General features: G+C 35.4%; 1 protein-coding gene across 3 annotated transcripts in view; it reads left to right on the top strand.

The window, feature by feature from the left end:
- The first annotated feature begins 1579 nt into the window (after nt 1-1579).
- Nucleotides 1580-25117, top strand: part of LOC113235616 (membrane-bound alkaline phosphatase-like) — a 66108-nt gene continuing 42570 nt past the window's right edge. For all 3 annotated transcript variants that reach the window (XR_003310884.1, XR_003310883.1, XM_026471386.1), the window contains exon 1: nt 1580-1679. Coding sequence is in view for 1 of the 3 variants with exons in the window: in XM_026471386.1 (XP_026327171.1) it covers nt 1631-1679 (49 nt within the window). In the remaining 2 variants the exon portion in view is untranslated. The remainder of the gene's footprint in view (nt 1680-25117) is intronic.

The following is a 25117-nucleotide window of genomic DNA, read 5'->3' as shown; positions in this document are numbered from 1 at the left end:
GCAAGATAAAGCGAGTAGAATTAAGAAGAGATTGATACGTTATCACGACACCCCATCACTGGTTGTACACATGGTCGTCGAGCGTGATGATGGTATACAGGATGCACGGTTGTTATTTTTTTTCTGCAAATATCGAGACACTAAATCAGACAACCAATGCTGTCGTAACTAAAAAATTATGGAATTGAGAAAACATGATTTGGAATTTAAAAAAAACTTGATGAATCCTATTGTGAATAATGGGATAATTTTTGTTTATACATAATAATTAGTTACCCATTTATAAATGAGAATTTATTTTATAATTTTTTGTACTTTCAAATCGTGTTTTCTCAATTCCACTATTTTTGAGTTAAGACAGTATTTGGTTTAACTTGCGAAATAAGTCTTGTGTTGACCATTAGGCGGATAGGTGTCGACATGGTATATTAGGTCATTGATTTCTTACATTGTACAAAACTTTTTATAATAGAAATTTAGTCAGATCGACGGAATTTTTCTTTGTGTTCGATATTTGTATTATTTAATTATAACAAACTAGTGGATCATTTAAAAATGAATATCAAGGTGGTACAAAATCATGATATTGAATAAAATCAATATTCCTTTAATAGAGTTCGGATACCTTTCATTCTAAATTACATATATTCAGTGTGGTACCTAGATTTTTATAGACAAACTTAAGTTATTGTATTTATTGGTAAATTGAAAAACAAAAACTAATTAAATTCCACAGATTCAGTTTTTTGCCTAGAAAGTGCTTTAGAGACGTCCAAAACCGGTTTCTCGTGCTAGATTAAAAAAAAATCTTATAGCATACGAACAAATAATACAAAATGAACATAACTTGCCCTAACAGCGGACCAAAAATTGTACATATGGCGAATGTGAACGAAATGAGGATCTTTGCTATTGAAAAATTAATAATGAAAAATGCACTGTGCAAACCAAGACTTCACATTGAAAGTTGCATGATGGCAACCTGCATCATAAATTTTAAATTTAGATCTTAAATGTAGTAAACAAAAGAAACTAGACGAAACAAATTATGTATAAGTGAAATTCTTAAAACTCTATTTAAACCATTGACTTACAATTATATGGACGTCGGGTCCGCGCTAAAAAGTGTCCGAACTTATAGGGCGTTAAAATCGTATACAGAGCGTCATTCACGCTCTAGTCTTCGTTTGTTCGACTGACAGCGAAGCAAGCAAAATTAGACAGTACTACGATGACATTACAATTTAAATTCAACGTTTTAGCTTTTTCATATTCCTTGACATGTCACTACGTTTAAATAGGTTGACTTGGGACATTTTTTTCGTGGTTTTTGTAATAGAACCGTCGTCTATTTATTTGTAAGTCAATGATTTAAACTTAAAAAAGTTATTGACTAATTCCTTCCTGATTTTTCTCATGAAAAGTAGTCATTTTGCAGATGTGGCTTTCTTACACCAAGGGTCCGATATTATATATTTTAAGATCTTTATACATACATTGAATAAACTAAATATTTTCCAAACACCCTGAATGAAATTAACCAATTAACTATAAAGCGTCTCCAGACACGATTATCTATTCAGTGCCGACCACGCCTCCGGCCGCAGACTATACACTCACATTGTTGACAATGTTCCGTGCGGGTGTACTCTTTCTTTTTGCTTGTGCCTATTGCTATGGTAAGTAATAAATAAATACGTAGCTACATTAAGATACTACACTTGATGAAGACAAAGTACGTAAAGAACTGTATGAGCAATTTTATTTAGCAATAGGTAAGGTGCAAAATACAGTGCGCCAATATTCAGTATATGCGAGGTTCAATTAATATGTGAAATACGTTTATGGCAATTTTTTTCGACGACACCTTATTACGTGTAGGTACTTACTTATATACATGCGAACACAAAATAATTTTCATTTACATGTAAAAATATCGGGCTTGCCAAAAAGTCCATACGTATCAAAATATGAATGAAAAACATTTAAAAAATTAATATTAATCTTTAATCAATTACATATCGGCCATTTAGATGTACTATCAACTTCCTTTTCTTAAAAATTCCTGTCTTTACTTGTAAAATACATCGTGACTTCATTACCAACATTCTTAGAATTTTGTCAAAGTCAAAGAATCATTTTATTCCATAGGTAAAAAAAATTACACTTGAAAACGTCATTTTTTAAGCTATTGCTCCTTCACTGTGCTGACTTCCCTGAAAAGAACGAGCAAGAAACCCTAAGGATTGCTCTTTTCATATAAACTTAAATGCTATGAAATACACTTCGAATCAAATTTGTGTGGAAACCAGACCCATGTCATCTTTCCATACATCTTTATCTAACACGTAGTCTTCAATTATATTTTTAGTGTAAATTTGAAACGTAGGAAATGATAATTTTAAAAGAAGAAGATATTCATAATATTAACCTTAGAACTAAGTATAAACTCATGGTATCACAATTTCGTTTAACTGAGGAAAACGATTCGTTGGGGAACTGTATACGTTTTTACAATAAGATTCCGAAGCATATCGCTGTAAGGGTGAAGTCTGAATGAAATTACAATGATCAGTGATTTTATTAAAATGTGCAGAACTGCGGCCTTGTTCTACGCGTTACTGATGAATTTTGACTTAAAACTTTTTTGTAAACGGTCGTTAAATTTCATTACTATAGTACCCATTATGTGTATAGGAAATTCCTTACATTCTTTTTTTTTGTAATATCAAGTGACGGGACGAACAAGTCGTGCGCGTGACGGTAAGCTACACGCTTGTCCATAACACTTGCAGTGCCACTTAGAGCTTTAAATCGCAAAGACCTGTGGGACACTGTCACTGCGCCCGTCATCCTGTAATTTCACCAGCACCCTTACCCTTCAAAACCGGAACATGGTAATGCTGACATAATCTACTGCTTGGCGGCAGAAATAGGTAAGGTGGCAGTACTTCCTTAGACGAACTCTTCCACAAGGAGCTCTACTGCTACGTTGTGCAGGAAGGAGTAATTTATTAAAGATCAGGTAATTAATGTTATTGTTATTGCACAAATTATAATCATGAATTTAAATGCAACAAATTAAAATTCTTTGGACAAATGTATTTATCAATTACAAGTTTTCAAATTAGAGTATAATTTACATAATTATTCCGGTACCGGCAACATTGCAAATTGTACAAACGGATAAAACAACCAAATAACTAATTGTTTTTTTTTTACAACAATGTGCAATATAAAAATATTGTTATTTGTATTGTGTTCAAATAATAAAAAAGAATGTTTAAAATGTTCAAAATTTTAATGAAAATGCAACACGATTTATTTTGTACGATTAAATCTTCTCAGGGTTCGTGCAGTAGCAAATTAATTTACTTCCATTTTGATAAGTACTTTTTTTTTTGTGTACAATAATATTTACATATTAATGTAAATTACTTACTTAATTCCTGGCTCAGCGACCCGAAGTGGATTTAGCAGTAGTAGAGCTCCTTGTGAAAGAGTTCGTCCAGGGAAGTAGGTACTGCCACCTTACGTAGTGCGAGCATTACTGAGTTTTGAAGGGTAATGGTGCTGGTGAAAATACAGTCCCATGATACTTGTCAACTTATGACTCAGGGTGACGGGCGTAGTGGCCCTCAAATCGTTGCAATGTAAAACGCGTGAGTGTATTTAAAACTGCTATGACACGCGGGTCGCTTAACACCTGGCGCACAACTTGTCGCCTTAGTATTACAAAAAAAAAGAAAAAAACTATTTTGGCCTCTGACACTAAAGTACGCTATTTCTTTCGGTCTTGTGCCAGATTCGATAATTAGGACACAGTCCTTCGGATTCTCAGCGACACCATCCTTACATATATTTCGAACGGCCCACTGGATGATGGCCTGCAGGTTACCGCGTAGCATACAGCCACAAGGATTATACTGAGCCTGTTCCTTCCACGCACTGTTGTTCCCACAGTATTGTTATATTATTTATGTTCTGTTCGTATTACTGTGTGTGGTAAATAAATGGTAAATGGTTTAAAGGTTGTCCCTGAAGATTGCAAATTACGGATATTAAATAAATTAATCGTAACACATTCACTTCCATAGTAGGCAACGATGAGTCTGCTAATCCCCATCCTTGCATCTATAGAGTATCTTTTCTTCTCAATAAAGTGGACCACAATACGCCAATCAACACAAGGTCGAGATATATTCAAACGAGTGAATAAAGAGCGGTGTGATGTGCAACATGATGTAGGGCATACGATAGAAAAGGGAATGCTTCTATGATTCGTAGGAAAAGGATGTATGTATTTTGTCTTATAATAACATGTGACGGGACGAACTAGTCGTGAATGACACTGCAACTGTTATGTACAGCCGTGTCGCTTGCCAACAGACGCATGACTTATTCGTCCCATCACTAAGTATCACAAAAAAATGGAAAACGAAATTTTCGAAATATCTTCATAACTTTAAAAATCCTCCAATTTGCGACCACGTAATGGGTGAATTTGTCTGGTACGTTAATGTTACAAAACATTGTAATTATTTCATCATCAGCTATAATAATAATACTTTATTTCGGAAAAAAACAATTACCCATAGTTTGTTAGTAAAGAACTTAGCAATAAGGTTAGTATGAAGCAATTCAAATATGAAAATTAAAATAAAATTACATTTTCTATTTAAGTGCCTGATCAACAATCACTGCCTGATTCAAACTTAAAATAAATAAAAATTAAAAAAAATAAATCCTAAAATAAAATAAATCTTAATTCTGAGATTTGAAAATTAAATTAAATATAAAATTGAAATTGATCTAACACACATAAATAAGTAAAATCAAATAAAGTTAAACTAAAGCGCCACATGAAGTTGCATCCAGTTGGCCTGGATGGGGTAGTCAATTCTATCCGCCAAAACTTTCAGAATGCTGCTGGGGCACCCACACACACGTCGCCAAAGTGAGGCATCCCGCTTCCTCAGAATGGCATGAAAGCCATCTGTGCGTGTCTCAGAGAACATATAAAATTATTAGTAACTAACCATTAAGTTCTATAAAGTTAAATGGGCTACGTAAAATTGCGACATTGATCTTGACATAGGGCCAAATAACGCGAATTATGATTTCCATTTTATTATTGTAACATTTTGTTGATTGCCACGGGGAAGACAGGGCGTAAAAAACTAATTTAGAAAAAAACTTGTTATTGTTGTTCCTGAATTAAATTTACGAGCTCTTTTGATAAATCATTTTTTTTACGTAAATAAAGTTCTTGGCGAGACGCTTGCCTGGTGGTTTTAGAGAGAGGAAGAAGGGCGAAATCACATGGTCCCTTTTTTATTGAATAGGGAGAAGTATAAGCTTTTTTTAAGGGCCGACGGAGCACACCGCCACAGGTAGAGACATCAGCCATTCATACGATACCTTGTCGTCCAAGATAAACGGCTATTATGCGACCTTTAGCCCACGATGCATGTGGGAGCGTCCCATCGAGACAGTTGCCTGGTGGTTTTAGAGAGAGAGAGAGAAAGGCGAAAGTATTAAAAAGCCTTCCGGATCTTAGGAAAGTGTATTGGCGATTTATATGACAATAACAGAATATCCAAAAACATAACGTCAAAGTGAATACAAATTCAAAAGGAATAGAAACTATAAAATGCATCAAAAGTATATATACTCACGCACAAAAGTTATAAGAAATATATGACTAAAAAAGTTTTGTAAACGTTGTGTTTTGGCTTTTACGTCCTTATCTTTTTTTATGATTCCAAGCGACACGGCTGTCCATAACAGGCAAATCCCACGTGCCTGTAATTTCTCAGCACCCTTGCCTTTCTAAAACGATTTATTTTTATTTACAATAAATTTACTGCTATTACAATCAAAATTTAGATATTATAAGCCTGCTCTAATTATACTTATAACCTATTAAATACAAAGATCGAACACAAACAAAAAATCTTCGACTCGACGGGATAGGAACCTGCGACCAAGTTTTGTAGCTTAATTTACCGACAGAGCTACAGGTCGAGTTACAAAGTCGACGAATTTCTTTAATGTGTTTGTTATAGACCTATTGAGTTTTCGTCTTTATATCATATTGTCGCAATAAACAGAACATTTATATGTTCTAGTAAAATAAATATTAATAGTACACTATTACAATAGTGTAGTACTAGTGTATAAAGTGTAAACGCACGCAAGGCGGACTCCGCTCTTCGACCGTGCACAGGGAGATATTGATATTAAACATTGACACATGTACGAAACTTGGAAAATAAAGTCAGGCAGATGTCGCCACAGGGATTGAACCGTCAACCTCTTTGAAAAGATGTGTCACACACTACTTAAGTATGTTTGTGTGTGTTTTAATGTTTATAGTGTATAGTGTATCATAAATAACAGAAGGAATCAATTTAAAGCTCATTGTGTCGTATTGACTCACGATAACAAGATGTAGATAAAATAGTAATAATAAATTAAATATAACTTCATATTTCGTTTTAACAAACGTTAACCTATTTAATTATAACAAGATTTACAATTAACTATAGTCCAAATCAAACTGATATTGAAAATAGTTGATATTACGAATTAAATGAGTCTTCTTTTTATTTACCTCAATATTGACACGCCCCATTTCCGGGCACATGTCTCCTCTAAGTATAGGCCATTGTCTAACGTACTAACCCAATGCGGTGTTGGGATTTCACATGTTTTTAACAATGATAGTAATCTAACAAACAATCTCACAAACTACCTGGTCACACTCTAGAGAATTCCCAGTACCATGAGTACCAGAAAAATTCACTCTGGGGCCACTACTCGGGACACCCAGACCAGAACCAATTTAGAAGAGATCATTTCCCAAATTGGTCCTACCAGAAATCGAATTCGGGACCTCTTCGTCCATAGTACAAACCGTTAGGCGCCTAAGTCGTCAATTTTCCAAGGACTTCCACGTACAGGTTTGATCACGATATTTTCTGTCACGAGAGGTAGGTGTTGCTAACATATTTACAAATGTAGGTAACTTAGAAATTAAAGGCATAGGCACTTGCCGCGACAGGAATTTAAACATTAGACCTCTTTATTTGTGAAACAACCGTTCTCCCACTAGGCCACCATCGCTCGAATATTAGTAAAATAACTGAAAAATATTTCAGAAAAACCCTTGTATATAATATCAAGTGACGGGACGAACAAGTCGTGCGCCCGATGGTAAGCTACACGCCTGTCCATAACACTTGCAGTGCCACTCAGAGCTTTAAATCGTAAAGATCTGAGGGGCACTACCACTGCGCCCGTCACCCTGAAACATAAGTTGATGAGTCTCATGTGCCCCTTAACCGGAACACAGTAATGCTGACATTACTAGAACCCTTGCCTGAGAAAAGACACGCGCCCAGTGGAACTTATAAAAGGGTTCATGATTAGGGGTACCAACCGTTACTTACGCAATGCGCAACGTGAAGTGAGCCTGCCTACAGCTCCGGTACCTATGTGGAAAATAGGGAGGGTGCTGTACGTGCACCCGGGCCAGCTCACCAGAGGCACTAGCCATTTGAGAACCGGATCAAGTCAGTGACAACGGTCTGTGACAACCCTGTGCACTGACTGATCTGGGGTCAGGACCACTAGGAGGTCACTATAATCAAAAGTTGTGTAGAAAAGAACGGGTGTGGTCCCGGCGTGAAGTATCGCCTTAACTTGGAAAGGATGCCAAGCTTCTTTGCTTTTTTTTTATCATAGTAAACAAATACCTAAAACTTGAAATAATGACTAACCGTGACACAAACATCGTGTACACGGACTGATAAAGACACTCCCGCGCACGTGACGATAACATATTTATTAGATATGATTAACCAACTCTCATTATCGGTTTGAATAAATATAGATTGTCAAATACTTATATGTTTTGCATATACATATTAGTCATCGTCCACTCATTGTACCTCCCACTGTGGGTTTGGAAGATTTGTGAACTTTCTTCGCCATACAAATTTCATCACGTTGGTTTTCTTCACCATTAGCGCCCACTTATACGGGGCGAAAGTTTTCGAGTGGCCGCCGCGCGGCGACCGCCCAGTTACCACGCCTTCATGTACATTAATGACGAATCTGAATTCTATGTGCAAGGCAAAAACTTGGCAACAACATTTAAATTCCTCTTGAATTTTAAAATTCCTACGCGCGGCAGCCGCGCAGTCCAAATTCAAATTCAAATTCAAAATCAGGCTAGCCCATGACCCGGGACGATCATTTAAGTAAAACGTAAAAGCTAAACAAACAGAGCGTATTTTGCCATGACAGTTAGACGCACGCGGTTGCTGTGTGGCGGCAACGCGGATTCCGCTCTTCGACCGCGCACAGGGAGATACTGATATTAAACATTGACACATGTTCGTAACTTGGAAATTAAAGTCATATGTAGATGTCGTCACAGGGATATGAACCATGGACCTCTCTAAAAAGGTGTGTCACACACTGCTTAAGCATGTCCTGTAGATTGTAATGTGGCCTGGAGAGTGCAGTAGCCTGCGCAGCCTCCGCAGCCTCCACACATCTTGCTTAGCGAGTTCAAAATTCAAAATTCAAAAGGAAAAAGAAATAGTGGTAGTATATCCGGTTTTATAAATATTTATTCTGGTTTTATTAATATTTTGTGATCTTTTAAATGTTTATCACACAAGAGATTTTTGGTAACTGGTAAACGGGTTAAAATTTAAAGAGTAGACGTGCTCGCTTCCGCGTTTGGGCAGGGAGTGGCGACGGGACGAAACAAAATCAGAATGGCGAGACAAATTACTTAATGAACGATTCAAAATTTAAAACAAGTAGCCAGGAACTAGAGAAAAGGCGACAAAAAGGAGGTATGACGATGTAAGGAGGTCACATCTTCACATCTGAATTAAGAAGTAACCGCTCTTCCATTAAACTACCACTGCTCTATTCATATATGTATATCATACATTACGCAGATTTTAATTACTAGATAAGTATGTTTTAAAATCTCGTACTAATACTTAGGCCACGATTGCATAAGATACTATTAGCAACTAGTTTTTAAGTCAAATCAAAATTATTAAAATTTCGACACGCGTACGACTTAGAAAAGGCGTTGTCATAATAATCATATTTTATATAAAGGAGTACATATTTATTTGCGCTCGCAAACGAAGTGTAGTACAAGTGACGGTTTGTATCCATCACTATAATAGGAGAAACACTTTCGGAAATTCAAATACAAAGTATTTTTGGCAACGACGATAGAACGATATAATGAAATAATTAATGAAATTTACAATAAAAATTACAAATCAGGAAATGAAACTATTTTTCCGGATTTAAGTCGCGTAGGTCCCATGGTCACGGTTGAACGTCAACGTCAACGTGAAAGTCAACCGTGACCATGGGACCTGTAAAGGGCCCGAAACGTCGGTTTTTTTAAAAAAACAAATATACGCGATTTAAACCCGGAAAAATAGTTTCATTTCTTATGTGTAACAATAGCGAAAACCTAAGAACTCGATAATTACAAATTAATTCGAATAATAGAGCAGTACAGTTTTGTAGCAGCAGAGTTCCTTGCGAAAGAGTTCGTTCTACACCATACCATTTTCTGCCGTCAAGCAAGAAATATAAGCATTAGTACATTCCGGTTTTGAAGGGTGCTGGTAATAGGTACAGGCACACTTGTAAACTTTTTTTTTATAATATCAAGTGCGTGCGCCTGATGGTAAGCTATACGCGTGTCCATAAATCGCAAAGATCTAAGGGGCACTGCCACTGCGTCTGTCACCCTGAGACATAAGTTGACAAGTCCCATGTACCTGTAATTTCACCAGCACCCTTACCCTTCAAAACCGGAACACAGTAACGCTGACATTACTGCTTGACGGTAGAAATAGTTAAGGTGGCAGTGCTGCCCTGGCCGAACTCTTACACAAGGAACTCTACTGCTACTAAAAACTTTCTGTCTTCGGGTGACGGGTGACCCCTCACGTATTTACGATTTAAAGTTCGAATGACACTGTCACGTAACATAGTTATATTATGGAGAGGCGTGTCACTTACCACCAGACGCAAGACTTCTTCGTCCCGTCACTTAAGAATTAAAATATGAGTTTAAGTACATCTGGTGATTTTATCGCTTAGTAGTAATTTCTGAAGTTCAAGAGATTTTTGGTAAGTGATACACCTGTCCATGACAATTGCCGCTCAGAGCTTTAAATCGTAAAGATCTGAGAGACACTGCCACTGCGCCTGTTACCCTGAGTCGAAAGTTGACAACTCTGATGTATCTGTAATTTCATCAGCCCTGCTTGGCGGCAGAAATAGGTAACGTGGCAGTGTTTCCCTAGACGAACTCTTTTACAAGAAGCTCTACTCCCAATAAATAATTAAACGAATGCTCTACGTATCGAATAGTTATTATGACAATATTACTAAAGTATAATACTGCTTAGTATTTACATTCTTTGCTAAGACAGCCTATTCATACTTGTTCGTCTTAGTTGAATTGTCATAAATCAGGGTACATACACCATAGCCACAATAGCATGTTAATCGCTTGCACAATGCAGATGTCTCGAATGAAAAGATAATACCACATAATTAGATGACGAGGATTTCTTACACTAATCTTTTAATAAGAAGGCACTCATATACCTCGTGTAGACGATGCATAAGGTATAAAACAATGCAAATATTGATATTCATTGCTTTGACTCAATGTGATAGTTATATTTAAATTACAATCCAGAAGGATTCAACCGAGATGAAACACCTGACAAAATGTAAACATGTACGAACAAGAAGGGTGTATTAAATTCTTTAAGCATATTTTTTCTACCGCAGCTAATAGCTTCTATTTAGCTACAGCAAAGACGAAAAGAGCCTCTAAAAAAAAACTGTTTTGGAATCGTCTGGGAGCTACTAATAACTACCCTCTTTTTGCATCGGGAGTTAAAAAGAAATATATATACATGGAAACTAGTGTATCCCGGACGTCACATATAAAGTTGTGAAGGTACTATTAGCGCCCAGTTACACGACGCGAAAGTTGTCCCGGTTACCACGCTTTCACGTACATTCATGGCGAATCTGAATTCTATTTGTAAGGCAACAACATTTAAATTCCTCTGAATAATACAACCGCGCGGCTCATTACCCGTCACAACAAGCACATCACCCCTTAAACCAACAAAATGTACCGACATTTATCGAAAATGAATTCGGGTTCAGACGATACAAATTCAATGTCATCTTTAGAGATGCAACTGAACCCGGGACTGGATGTGACTCAAATATTATTTATTTTTAACACGCAACCAGTCCCGAGATCACATGATACTCGCATTTGGGCTCATTCGGGTTCCCAACCTCGCCCGCGCGCCCGGGACGCTAATTTAAGTTGTTGTCATTTAAGTGCTGCCATGACAGTTAGATGCACGCGGTCGCTGCGCGGCGGCAGCGCGGTCTCCACGCGGAAGACGCGCGGCGTCAACGCGATGAAATTCATGTAGAATACATGCGCCCTAAAGAATTCTTAACACAAAATAAAGACATTGCAGATAAGTAATCAACCGATTTTTAAAAAAGGAGTCTCAATTTGACTGTTTTTTTGTATGTAAGTTACGCGATAAAGAATTTGTGAACCCATTTTGATGATTCTTTTTTGTTGGAAAGAGGGTACTTCAGTATTGGTCCCATTTAAATTTGAAGATATAGTATATTAATATAATAATATTCCATCACTAAGGGCGGCAAACTAGGGATAGAATCCGGTTTCGCGCACTTTCTGGTAACCGACTTCAATGAAACTTGACAAATAGATGTAGACAGACCACGAACTTTTGAGATCGGTTTCTTTAGTAGTCTGTGCTGAGATTATTTTAAAAATACGTACAGCAAATCACAATAGGCAGGCATAAGGATAGGGGAGGTTGTCAATATGTCAAACTTGGCAATACACTAAGCAATGCTGCTGATGCGTTGATACATATATACGAACGTAAATATGCCTAACCACAGACTTTTCTGATATAATGGTGACTCGTCCATCCGTGTACTTCCTTTCGATTCCGATTAATCATTCGGACAATTTCATGACCCAATGATCGCCTTAAACACGTGTTTTTTTATTTGTCATTTAGTTTTTCTTTTGGAAAAAACAAAATTCCCTTCTAAGTTTTTAAATAAAAAAAAACAAGGATTTATTTTTCACATGATGTAGGTACTGGGTTCCATATTTTATCTTAAAATAGCTGTTAAAGATACATCGAAAAGTAGTATTTTTGAATTTGTTTTTTCAATTATATGAGTTGACCGTACACTATACGTGTAATAAGTTATTAACAACGTTATAATCGTAGTCAAGATCGATGGTAATTTTCAGAAGGTAAAATCTCATGTTAAATTTCAAATTAAAAAAGTCTGTCAAACCATTAGGCTTCTAGTCAACCGATGAGTTTGATTGAATCTTTACTTTTATCCCTTGGTGAAAATTGCAAGTCGTAAAAAGATCATATAACTTTATGCGCCATCTAAAGAACCCCGCTTGGGTCAATGTGAAGTAATATTGCCTTAACACACCTTTATCCAGAGTCGTTTTTTTTAAGCTATGAATTATATAGCGATTGGTATAGGCCAGTGTAGCGTGAAGATCAAATGTCAAAATAAATGCAAGTTGAAGATCTTTGGCACGTTGCTACGTGCTTTCAGTTTCTGTAGTAGAGTCCTGAACCTTCATTCAAAATATGAGTAGTCGCTTAGAAGTCTTCAAAATGTGGGTATACAGAGGAATTTTGAAAGTAGAATTAAAGAGTATTACAGATGGTGAATAAGAAATTAGAGACTTGAGTACTGTCAAATAACGCAAGCTACAGCGCTGTGGTCATATAATGCGTCATGATAAATACGAGCTTCTCCAACTAATTATGCAAGGAAGAATCCAGGGAAAATGACTACCTGGAAAAAGGCCTACTTCGTGGTTTAAGGATCTTCCAACCTAAGCAAAATATCGTTCTTCCGTGCAGATGTGTCTCAAATACAGATAGCCTTAATGATACCCGACCTCAGGTAGAAAATGGCGCCGCAAGAAGAAGTATAGGACTGTACATAACGCACTGACAGTTACAAACAGTATACATTTTAAAAAAATCTGAAAAAGATATGCAAAATTAAAATAAGAGAGCAAAACCAAAATGGTGCAATGAAAACGTTTAGCTTCTGCGATTTTCTGTAACGAATCTATTTTCTTATCTTCGGTTCGGCCTTTCGGAAATCTAAAGAATCGTACGTTGTTTTTATTGCACTTCATGGGATTAATTAATATACGTGTAAGTGAATCTTTATATCTGAGTCTTTACGAAGATTGAAAAGAAGTATAAATTATTATAATCTTGAAAGAATAAAAGAATGTATAATAAATAATATTTTAAAATTTACCATTTACGAAGGTTATAACTATCGTGAAAGAAAAACTTTATACAAAAGGAATGACGTAAGGCCGAGTCACGCGGCTGTTAGTGGACTGTATTTAGGGCGCTATAGTAATTCCTGCGCCTGTCCTATTCTCGCTAAAATGGTATCGGAAGTAGTCCTGCCTTCCTTCCCTCACTACGATGCCAGCGGCGCGAGCGTGAATTTTTAGATTGGCATTTATGGAATACACAAGTTTGCACTGGACGCGATGGTATTGTTTTTTATAGGGTTCCAGATGAACAAATGTGGTAGAACAAAGAGGGCAGAAGAAAAAGATTTTTATAATTTTTTACATACTATATACGCAGGACTATATTACTACGTACGCAAAAAATATATCTATGTATGTTTAGTATGTAACTAACAATCTCGCAGGATTGCATTACTAACATCATAAACAACAACTTCTATTCCATGCTTTTAAAATCAGGTTTTACTTTCCTACAAAAACAAATATATTTAAATAGATATTTTTTAACGGTTATAAGTCTGTACAAGATGAGGGTAGGAGTTGTCGCAGGAGGATGCTTGCTCGTTTGAACTTACCTTAGTACCAAATACAGATCTAAATCTGATCTAAAAAAAAGTGTTGGACAGTACAACAAAAACTTTAAAGTTTGTTTATGGTAAATTTGTTATGTAATTTTATTGAATGTCAAAATGTTTCACGATATTCAATTATTTTTTGTGAAATTACTCCACTAATTTGTTATGGGTGACGAAATACTTTCATAGATTTCTCATAGATGGCGCTACGGCTAAGTCATTAAAAACCAGATACAAAGTTCCGACAAGTACATAGGAAAATTCGTGAGGTATGCTGGTTTGTTCCCTTGCTTAACTAATTATTATAATTATTATTATTTATTATTATTAATATAATTAATTTTTCCTAAGTGTCAATCTTTGTATTAATAATTATAAAAAATTTCATGTAAAAAGTCATGGAACGAAAGTTGTTGTATTATGACTTTAGTAATATAGTCCTGCGAGGTTGTTTGTACTTTAAAAATAACCCTGTATACAAGTGCTTCTCTGCAATGGTGTGCGCAAAAAGTGTTGCGTGAAATCGATACGATAGCAATGATAGTTACCTTCAATGTAAAGTTAAGTCATTGAAGTGCCAGAACAATCCTGCGCATGACACAGATTAAACATCATACAGTTGTACACAACATTGTAACTAAAAAAATATTGAAAACACGATTAGTTACCTGGATATACGACGACTTTGAACAACTTCTGTTAAATATTTATATTGATTTTTTATTACTTACGTTAATAACATAATATAGATGCCACGTTCTATGCAGCTACGATAAGCACGACATGTTTCCTCGTATATGGTTGTAAATTTTTATGCCTTTTTTTATAGAATCTCCATGTCCTAAGTTATAGTTTTTTTTATAATACCAAATAACGGGACGAACAATTCTTGTCCCTGATAGTACGCGACACCCCTGTCCAAAACAGTTGGGGAGCCGTTCTGGGATTTAAACCGCAAAGATCTGAGGGGCACTGCACATCGCCCGTCATCTTGAGACGCAAGCAGTAGAGCGCCTTGTGAAAGAGTTCGTCCAGTAAAGTCCTGTCACGTTACCTATTTCTGCCGCCAAGCAGTAATGTCAGCATTACTGTATTCCGGTTTTGAAGTGTAAAGGTGCTGGTGAAATTATAGGCACATGGGACTTGTCAACGTATGTCTCAGTGGCAGATCCCCTCAAATCTTTGCAATTTAAATCTCTGAGTGGCACTGCCACTGTTATAGACAGGCGTGTACCTTCCCATCAGGCGCATGACTTATTCGTCTGGTCGCTTGATATTATAAAAAAAGTCCCATGTGCTTGTAATTTCATCAGCATCCATGTCTTTCAAAACCGGAATGCAGTAATGCTCACATACTTATTGGAAGTGAAATAAGAAAGAGGAGGTTCTCAATTCGTGTGTATTTTGTGTGTACGTTACTCGATTACTCCGATGTGAAACGATTTTGATGATTCTTTGTTGAAAAGGGATTACCTTAGTCCCATTTAAATTTGAAAAAGATATTCCATCACTAATGTCTAATTAGGGAAACATATAATTCCAACTTATAAGGTCAGATTTTTTACACAGGAATTTATTATTTCGCAGCTAAATTCACGTATATTTGACGGTTACCTGTCCGTAGTCCGAAATAACATTTTCCAGAAAAAACGTTTCCTCGAATTTTCTTAACCTCGAAAGTAATCTTGAGAGGAAAATGTTTTTTTCTTTTAAACCTAACTTAACATAACCTAACCTAATCGTGTCTTTGCGATAAACATCAAACATACTGTTTTCGGTGTAATGAAAATTCGAATAAACGTTATATCGGAAAAAAAATCGAGTTTGTGATAGGTTATCATATTTGATACAGTTGAATAATCGACAACGATTGTGGGAAACTGTTTTAAATGGCGATGGATTCAGCCGTGACCATGGAATGAATTTAAATGGCACTACGGCTAAAAAGTCGTTGAAAAACCGAATAGTTCCGTGGCTTAGTTGGTACGTCTGCCACGGTATGTTATGAAGACGTCGGTTCGAATCCGGCCGGATCGAAGGAATTTTTTCTGATCTTTGTATTAACAATTATAACAAACTAGTGGAGTAATTTCACAAAAGAAAATAATTTGAAAACCAATTCAATAAAAATTAAATAATAGGGTTATTTATATTCAAATACTTTTTTAAATGCTCAAATAGGTAGTAGCAATAATATTTTGTTTTTTCGTAAGCGAGTTACAAAAAAAATCAAAGTTTTACAAATTATAATTAAACTAAGGGTTTCGAATCCTGAACTAGAAAAAGAACGTAGGTAACTAGAGCTTCTTGTTATAGAGTTCATCCAGGGAAGTACTGCCACCTTACCTATTTCTGCCGTCAAGCAGTGATCAATAGCGAGTCCATAGATATGATATCCATTTTTCAGATAAGACTTCACGATCTTACAAATTATACAGCTCAATACAAAAGAATATAGTAAGTTTCAATGGTGTAATAGTCAGTTTGTTACCCATAGTTAATATAAGTAGCTATTATTTCACTCGCATTGTTGTCGTTGCGCAGGAAAGTCGAGATACTGCATAATAATTGCTCTATATCAGTGATAAAAAGCGGTTGTTAAAACCAGGTGCTCTCGCGCAACTCGGACAGTGATGGCGCGATTTCTGGTGACAATAGCCGTGGCGGTTATGGCCGTAGTGGTCGCAGGTTCGTAGTGTTCGTGAGTTTTCGTATTTGTGACTAAATATGTTTTAATTTATAGTTGTTTTTAAAATTAGAAACGGTGAAATTTTCGGACAGACAAGCAAAAAAATGTTGGTATCATAATGACCGTTTTCTTTTTTTTTTCCAAAATAGAGCTAAAAAGGATTATCGCCGTAAAACCATGACCGCGGTTTTTAAATTGTAACTTGAGTTTTCGTTATCAGTTAGGTAACTACAGCTGTGATTAACTCTCATTAAAGTTCACAGTACAGAAGTCAACTTATCTAAAAAGCGTGTTGCCGTACAGTGAACGCTTGAAAATTACACAACTCTCTTTTTGAAATAGAGTATATTCTTTTATTTTCGTTATATATTATATTATATTATGATTATTATTCTTCTGTTGAAGTTTCAATAGAAGAATATTTATTTTTACATTTTTTATTTCAAATTAATATTAAAAAATATCGTCATTATATTGTAATTTTGTAATTCAATCTTCTTTAATATTTTCATCGAAGTTACGGGAATCAATACGACTAAAACAAAAACCATATTCTCGCTTAAAATTTGTATAATTTTATGTAGTATCTTAATACTACCTGACAAGTAGGTTTATTATTGTGATAATATACGGGTAAGGTACAATAAAAGCTATACTAGGAAGTAAAACTGGGATTTTTAAATTATATGAATAAAATTGGGTCCCGCGGTAAGGTGCCCAAGATGCTGGCACCGATATGCTAATGCGTTGGGCAAGGTAACTGCCGGCTCTTGGTATCTAAGTATTGTTTTCTTTAAAATTTTCATTTAGTATCAGGTAAGATTGTGGACAAATCTAAGCCTATCTTACATTGAAAAGAAAGATCGATCTAACGATCAATTTTCTACCAAAACCAAGCGGACAATATATCAATGGAGTAATTCACGTAATCGAACCGTTACGATATCGTAACGACTTAATCGTTGAACGTTTTTCGTATTCACGTGTGACGGTGAACGTCAACGAGTCCAATTTTAAAGTCGTTCGATCCAAATGTCGTTAAACCGTATTCTGGTATACGAATAGATCTTAAATCAACTCTAAACGACAAGTTATACGTATTCTGCTAAAATTTTGACAGTTCTTTCAATAGACTTTCGACGACTAAATGTCAAATTTCACAATCCAAGATGTCGTTAATTAGTCGTTACGTTTCGATTCTACTCACATCAACGTTCGTTCAAGTGATACGTGAATACCCGTTTTGGATAGGACTTCGATCGAACGACAACGTAACTTCAACGATATTTTGATAGCTTGCAACAGCCTAGCATTTTATTATTTTGGCATCTCCATCACGCTTAATCAAAATAATGAATGGCTATTGGCTAGTGGGTTAGTTCTTTTTTCCGGTATAGTAGATGATGGGCGTCATAAATGAGCATAGCGGCCTGGGCAGTGACAAATACATAATTATAGTAATAGAATAATTGACAACAAAGAAGAGTCGGTTTGTAGCTCATTTGGTAAGAGCGGTGGCCCGGTGTGGCAACAGACGCTGGTTCGGGTCCTGTCAGCTCGAAGGAATTTTTCTTTTTGTTGTTTGGTTTTTGTGTCAATAATAATAAGGAAATAACTTTTTATAAAAACCAAACTCAAAAGTTCGTGGTATGGTTACATCTATTTTCGACGTTTTATTGAAATCGGTTACCGGAAAGTGCGAGAAACCGGATTCATCCCCTAGTTTGCCATCTTTAGAGGCGGAATACTTTCTTCAAATTTAAATGAGATTAATAATGAGGTACCCTATTTCCAACAAAAAAGAATAATTAAAATCGGTGCACATATGCTACGAGTAATCGCGTGACGTACACACAAAAAATACAGTCTAATTTAGAAGCTTCTTTTTTGAAATCGGTTAATTAAGATAGCACCAAATTCAATTTGACACCATTGCTGGTCCAATGGTTTGCACTATGGGCGTTGGATGAGGTGATGAATAAATGAGTTTTTCTAAATTAGTTCTGGTCTGGGTGTTCCGATTTGTTTATTCCTTTACCCTGGTATACATAGTACACTACTTTTATTGCCTCCGTGGCCGAACGGTTAGCATGCTGGACTGCGACGCAGTTAACCCGGGTTCTATTCCCGGGCCGGGAGAAATATTTATATGGCATACATTTATTTATCTCGTGAGTTTGGGTGTAATTTGTGGTTGTCTATGTATACGTCCATAGCAGCCACGATACAGGGTTTCCCTGGTGCAGGGCTTTGAGTTATTATAATAATTATTTTAGACTCTCGCCTCTCGCAAGGCCTAAAAGAATAATTGTGAATTTTTATATGGGAGAGGCGGTATTAGTATTATTATTACTAGTTTTGAGACTAATTAATTAGTGTGGTTATCTGTGACATTATTTTATTATTATTATTAATAGGAATAGTATAATTGCCGTAAAAACCAACCGATTTGCTGACAGTTAAGAAAATGATTTTTAAACGATGCGCTCACGCCGGTTTTTACCAACGGACAGCTGATGTGGCTAGCTCTTCCGTGAATAAAGACTTCTTTCTCTAAACATCGAATTGGATGGACAGCGAAATCATTTATTATATATACATATTGAACAAATAACCATCTACATGAAAACAAGAAAAAGAGACGTGACAATTTTGATTTAATTGTTTTTTAAAAATTAATTAAAGAAAATTTTTTTGGAATGTACGAAGACGTCACACACAAGTCAGGTTTTGGCGCTTTACTAGTTCAGCGCAAACGAGAGTTGATATTTAAAAGTGATGTAAGGCCCATTTGCCTGATGATGATAAGTTGCCAGAGATGGATAGCCCTTATTTCGTCTCTATTTCTGGTTATATATTCGATGCGGTGGTGCTAAATATTATACCAAGTCACGGAATCATATTAGTTGTGTTATTATGAATTCAAATAATAAGGGTCCTTACCCTATCATCTATCATCCTTTGATGACGGCAATATTTTCACGATATTTTATAAGGTAGAATTACCCTTCATCACGAACAACTTTTTGTTGGGATCCCTCTGAAATCGTGAAAAAAGAATCCGCTGTTCTATCATTTGAGATTTGAATACAATATTTTTTTCAATATTTGACGACCTGCGTGATAAAAAGCCACTGGGCTTGTACACCGGTTTTCATAATGTCGCCATCTCTAAGGTTCTGAGCACGTTATACTGCTTTAGTTAGTTACTTTGGTCAGAGCAACGAATGTGATGATGTTTAATATATGTTATCTAATATAGTGACAACCCTGAGGTAATGGTATGGGTATATTCCTTCAAAGAAATTTACCTTTTTGACATGGGTCATTGAGGATTTTTACCTCGTGTTAATGAAATGTGTTATGACTCAGTAGGCAATTGGGCAGTTTGGCTAGCATACGACAGACGGGGTGGTGTAACAGTGTATTGGCCGTTCCTTCGTCGATCGAAGCGAAGGTATTCTATATAGTATATTTAAGCAATCTGAATTTATATTACATATAAACATTATGTAGCATTACGGAGCGACATTACCATCTTGCTATACGGTAGATTTTAAAAAGGTATAATATGATCGTCAGTTATGTAAATAAAATAACTATTATGAAACGCTAGCTGGTAGCTGGCAAATAATAACCACGAAATATTGGCAAAATACGACGTCCAACAAAAAAAAAATACAATTTCTTTGATAAAAATTCCTCTATGGTTGTTTGCTCACTGGCGAGGCAACCACGTTTAGCTGTTTTGGCTAAGGAAAAATAGAATGGAATAAAAATAAATGCAGCGAAATCAAAGTTGTTGAAATTATGTAAAAAGGAATTAAAATGAATAAAAAAATTAAATTATTTTATTTTACATAGGACATGGTTAAATAAAACAGTACAGAGTACTAAAAGAACCGACATCAAAAGTCATTCATCATCATCTTAGAGGAAAAAACTTTCAGTACAATTAAGTACACGTGTAAGACACTTTAAATTTTTCTATTTAGTCTTTCATACCAGTTCATCTGGTATAATGGCCGTGATCATGGGATCCGGAAACGTTGGTTTGTTTGAAAAAACAAATATGCGCGTATTTAGGTACGAACGAAGAAAACCTGAACTTGAAATGAATTTTCCAATATTTTATTAAATATTTTAGCGTTGTAACAATTTACAATACAATTATAAGACAATAGTCGAGGCGCGCAATAACTTGACCACACTAGAACTGTGTGTATGTCGATTATCTCAAAGCTATTTGCCCGATTTTTATATGAATAACTCCATAACTCCTATAATAATAATAAATTACGTGAAGAATGTGAAGTGGCATTAGAACGAATGGCAATAGAACCGCATTCCTCGTATTTTCAAAGTAAATAAAATAACAATAAGTAACTTAATAACTTTCATTCTTACGTTTCTACCATTACTCTCCGGTACACAAAACCTTAATGTGCAATTTCGATCGGAAATGGGTTTGAATCTATCAAGCACATTAATTGATTCTCGATTAGAATTAACTGCTTTTACTTGCAAATTTTTAATGGGTAATCCTGCTTGAGGATTCAGAGCAACATTTCGAAAATTTAGCTTTCAGGTTTCTTTAAATTTGAAATCCAAATCCAAAATTAGTACCACCAGACACGATTTGCTCGTGTTGTTATTATAAAAAAAAATAGAAACACAAATAAAAATTTCTTCCAGCTGGACTCTAACCAGTGAGCTCACCATACCGTAGCAAAAAAAAATCAAAAACAAAGATATGCAACAAACGCACAGAGAAATTCGTTTGTTCGATCTTTTTTATAATATCAAGTGACAGGACGTACAACTCGTGCGTGTGGTGTTCAGTAACACGTCTATGCATAGCAGTTGCAGTGCCACTACTCGCAAAGATCTGAGCGGAACTGCCACAGCGCCCGTCAGCCTGAGACATAAGTTGACATGACCCATGTGCCTGTCATTTCACCAGCACCCTTAACCTTCAAAACTTGCTTGGCGGCAGAAATAGGTAAGGTGGCAGTACTTTTCTGGACGAACTCTTTCACAAGGAACTATATTGCCACTAAAACTTCCACTGTTCCGTACTTCAGTTGGGAGAGCGTAAGCCACGGTATGGCGAGGTTTGAATACAGCTGGATCGAAGGGTATTTCCATTGTGTTCAATCTTTGTATTAACAATTATCACAATAAATGGAGTAATTTCACAAAATGAATTGAATATCACGGTATTTAACATCGTCATATTCAATAAACTTTATATTATAACTCCGTAAAATTTAGCTTGATTTGAATGACAGGTCGACAAAATTAGAATGACGTAAACTTGTAGAAGTATTTTTTTAAATACGGCTAAACAATAATTCATTTTACGTATTTACGTTACCATTTGTTAACATACGATCAGTTAAATCCATAAATCACTTTTTCAATAACATTAAGATATTATTCATGTTTATTTACAGAACTTGACACGATGAAGTTATGTATGACGGAAAAAGATTTTTATGATATGTCGAAAAATGGAGAGTCGATAAATCTGTTAAATAATTTGGCAGTATTATCTGCTTTCCGGTGTTCATTATCGCAGTCTCTTCAACGATAACTGAAATGTACAAGGAAGTCGTCATCGAAACGATTTATATGAGCCGAAACACAAGTACGCTGTACAAAAGTTCCTCTTACCAGTCTGCCATTTACATCATCAGATCAGATTTAGATCATCATATTATTTTATTTTCATTGGAATTACATCTATGTGTCAAGTTTTATTGAAACAAACCTAGAAAACTCGGACTCAGTTCGAATATCGCTTCTGCACTTAGTCCGATTCGTATCCGAGAACATACGAATATCGCTTGTACATCTAGAGATAAAACGATAATGATGAAATGTTACACATTTCGGACCAACATTTTTCGGATTTGGAACTGGGGGTCTACTCTCGATCTCCGTCCGACATCCGTCCGAAACAATTACTGTCAAATAAGTAATATTCGACAAAATTAAAAGACAAGTATCAAGTATGAAGGTTCATTCGCGTCACGCACCTTTTCATTTGGTCAAGTAGTGCTTATTTGGCAGTAATTGTTTCCGGCGGATGTCAGACGGAGATCGAGAGTAGACCCCCTGATACGAATCGGATGTAGTCCGCAAACGTTCTTAGGGGTGAAATATTTTCTTCAAATTTGAATGGGACTACCCTTTCCAACAAATAAAAAGAATCGTCAAAATCGGTTCGCAGATGTCAAAGTATTCACGTAAAATTAAAAAAAAATAGTGCAATAGAAAACCTCTTCCTGTTTTGAAGTCGGTTAAAAATGCTTTTCCAGAGCTCTAAAATCTGGAACATTTTTTTTAATTGCAATCGATTAATCGATAGATCACATATCGATAATAACTCCGATAAATCATTGCACTGCCTTTTGTTACGTAACTACGTTTTTCTCGGCAATGTGAAGACACGTGTGAATAAGTAGATAAGTTTGTAGTTTTGTTTAGAGATTGATTTATTATACATAATACAATACAAGTATATGAAATCTACGATATATTTTAGCATCGAGTCCACAACCCTGTTATACAAATAAAAATAATTTCATATTTTGCTCCAATGTTGAAAAGGTCTGAATTTAAATACATTTTTGTCAGTACTTATTTTACAAAGAATTAATAACACAGCTACGGAATACAACTGTGTAAATGCTTCAAGTTTAAAAAATTCAACGAATTTACTTCAAATTCAATCATTTCATTGTAAAATCATGACAGCCGAAGTAGGTCAAATATTATTCATACAAAATAAATAAAATTGACTACTTTTTTAATGCTAATAAGCTCAATTGCTTATAAGTATGATTTCATTGTATGGAAAGACAAAAATCTACTCAAAAAATCTAGTCAAATATCGACAAAAATTTGAAGAATCGGCAGGAAGGAAAAAAAATTCGTCTCATGCAATGAAATGATCCACTAAAAAATTTTGACCAATTTTATTATTTTTATGAACAACTCACGCTTGACCAAAAACCTAACTCTGCCAAAATTGTTTTCACAAATAAGAGTTAAGACAGTTTTCATATATCTTCTATGATTTCGGATTTCCCCATACTGTACCATTTGAAGAAAATAGTCTGTATAACATAAAAATAAAAAAATCGGTAAAAGAAGACAAACTTTCATAGATTTCACACAGATGCTGCGTGAAAAAAGTCATTAAAACCCAAAACAACGATCAGCAACAAGTACATAGAAGAATGCATAAGATCTGCTGGTTCGTTCCGTAGCTTAGTTGAGAGAGCGTCAGGCACGGTATGCTGAAGGCACTGGGTTTGAATCCAGCAGGATCGAAGGAATTTTTCTCAGTGTTCGTTTTTTGTATTAATAATTATAACAAACTAGTGGAGTAATTTCATAAATGAATATCATGATAGTAAAACCCATTAAATTTAATATTACATTCAATAAAATTAATATTAATAATATTAGAGAAAGATCGTACGAGAATGTATAATATAACAAGGTAATGTTTAATTATTCAATATGTGCCGTTCTTTTTATAAGTATTGAAGTATATTATCTATTGTGAGCTCTACAAATGCAGAAAACAGAATCATTTTATAAAACACTAGCTGTACCTGGCATGCATTGTAATGCCAATCGTGTGGTCTATGGTCGTAAACCTCTCTTTAAATCAAAACTCGAAACCCGTACCCAGTAGTGGAGTATAATATTTCAAATATTTTAGCGAGCATGAGAATAACAACTCGCACTTGACAACTAACATAGTGTTATCTCAAAAATTACATTATATTAATAATTTACCTCCAAAATTTCGCTGTATTTGTATATCATTCGTATACGATTTAATTTCAAAGTGTTAGGACAAAACTGTCGCTTTAAAATGAAATAGGTAATATTAACATAACTTTAAACAATTTTGAGATAATACTATGTTAGTTGTCATGTGCAAACTCACCAAAGTATTATAGCGATCGGATGAATAATACGCACAGGGGACAAAAATAAATACGCAATAATCGCAGTAAAGCATGCTTTATTGCAATAGCATGGTTAATGCAACTAAGCGTGCTATATTCAAATTCAAATTCAAAGTAATCTTTATTTCATAGGTAAGCATTATTACACTTGAAATCGTCACAATGGTTAAACTCTACCGCTCATTCGTAAGGCAGATTCCCCTGAGAAGAATGAGCAAGAAACTCTAGGGGTTGCTCTTTGTAAATAACATTTACAATATTTTTTTATTTGTAACATCAGATTGAGACTACCTCCATGAGCTAAACGGGTTACTACCACGGATTTTTGTCATCCAAGTACGCAGAAGTTGTATAATAACCTTTAGTATAAAGTTTTTGTTTCACTATAGTTTTAAACCTCGTG

The sequence above is a fragment of the Hyposmocoma kahamanoa genome, unplaced genomic scaffold, assembly GCF_003589595.1.
Source record: "Hyposmocoma kahamanoa isolate Upper Pololo Valley unplaced genomic scaffold, ASM358959v1 88, whole genome shotgun sequence".
In the NCBI taxonomy this organism is placed as follows: domain Eukaryota; kingdom Metazoa; phylum Arthropoda; class Insecta; order Lepidoptera; family Cosmopterigidae; genus Hyposmocoma; species Hyposmocoma kahamanoa.
The sequence above is the reverse complement of the archived record's forward strand: the minus strand, read 5'-3'. Positions and strand labels throughout refer to the sequence as shown.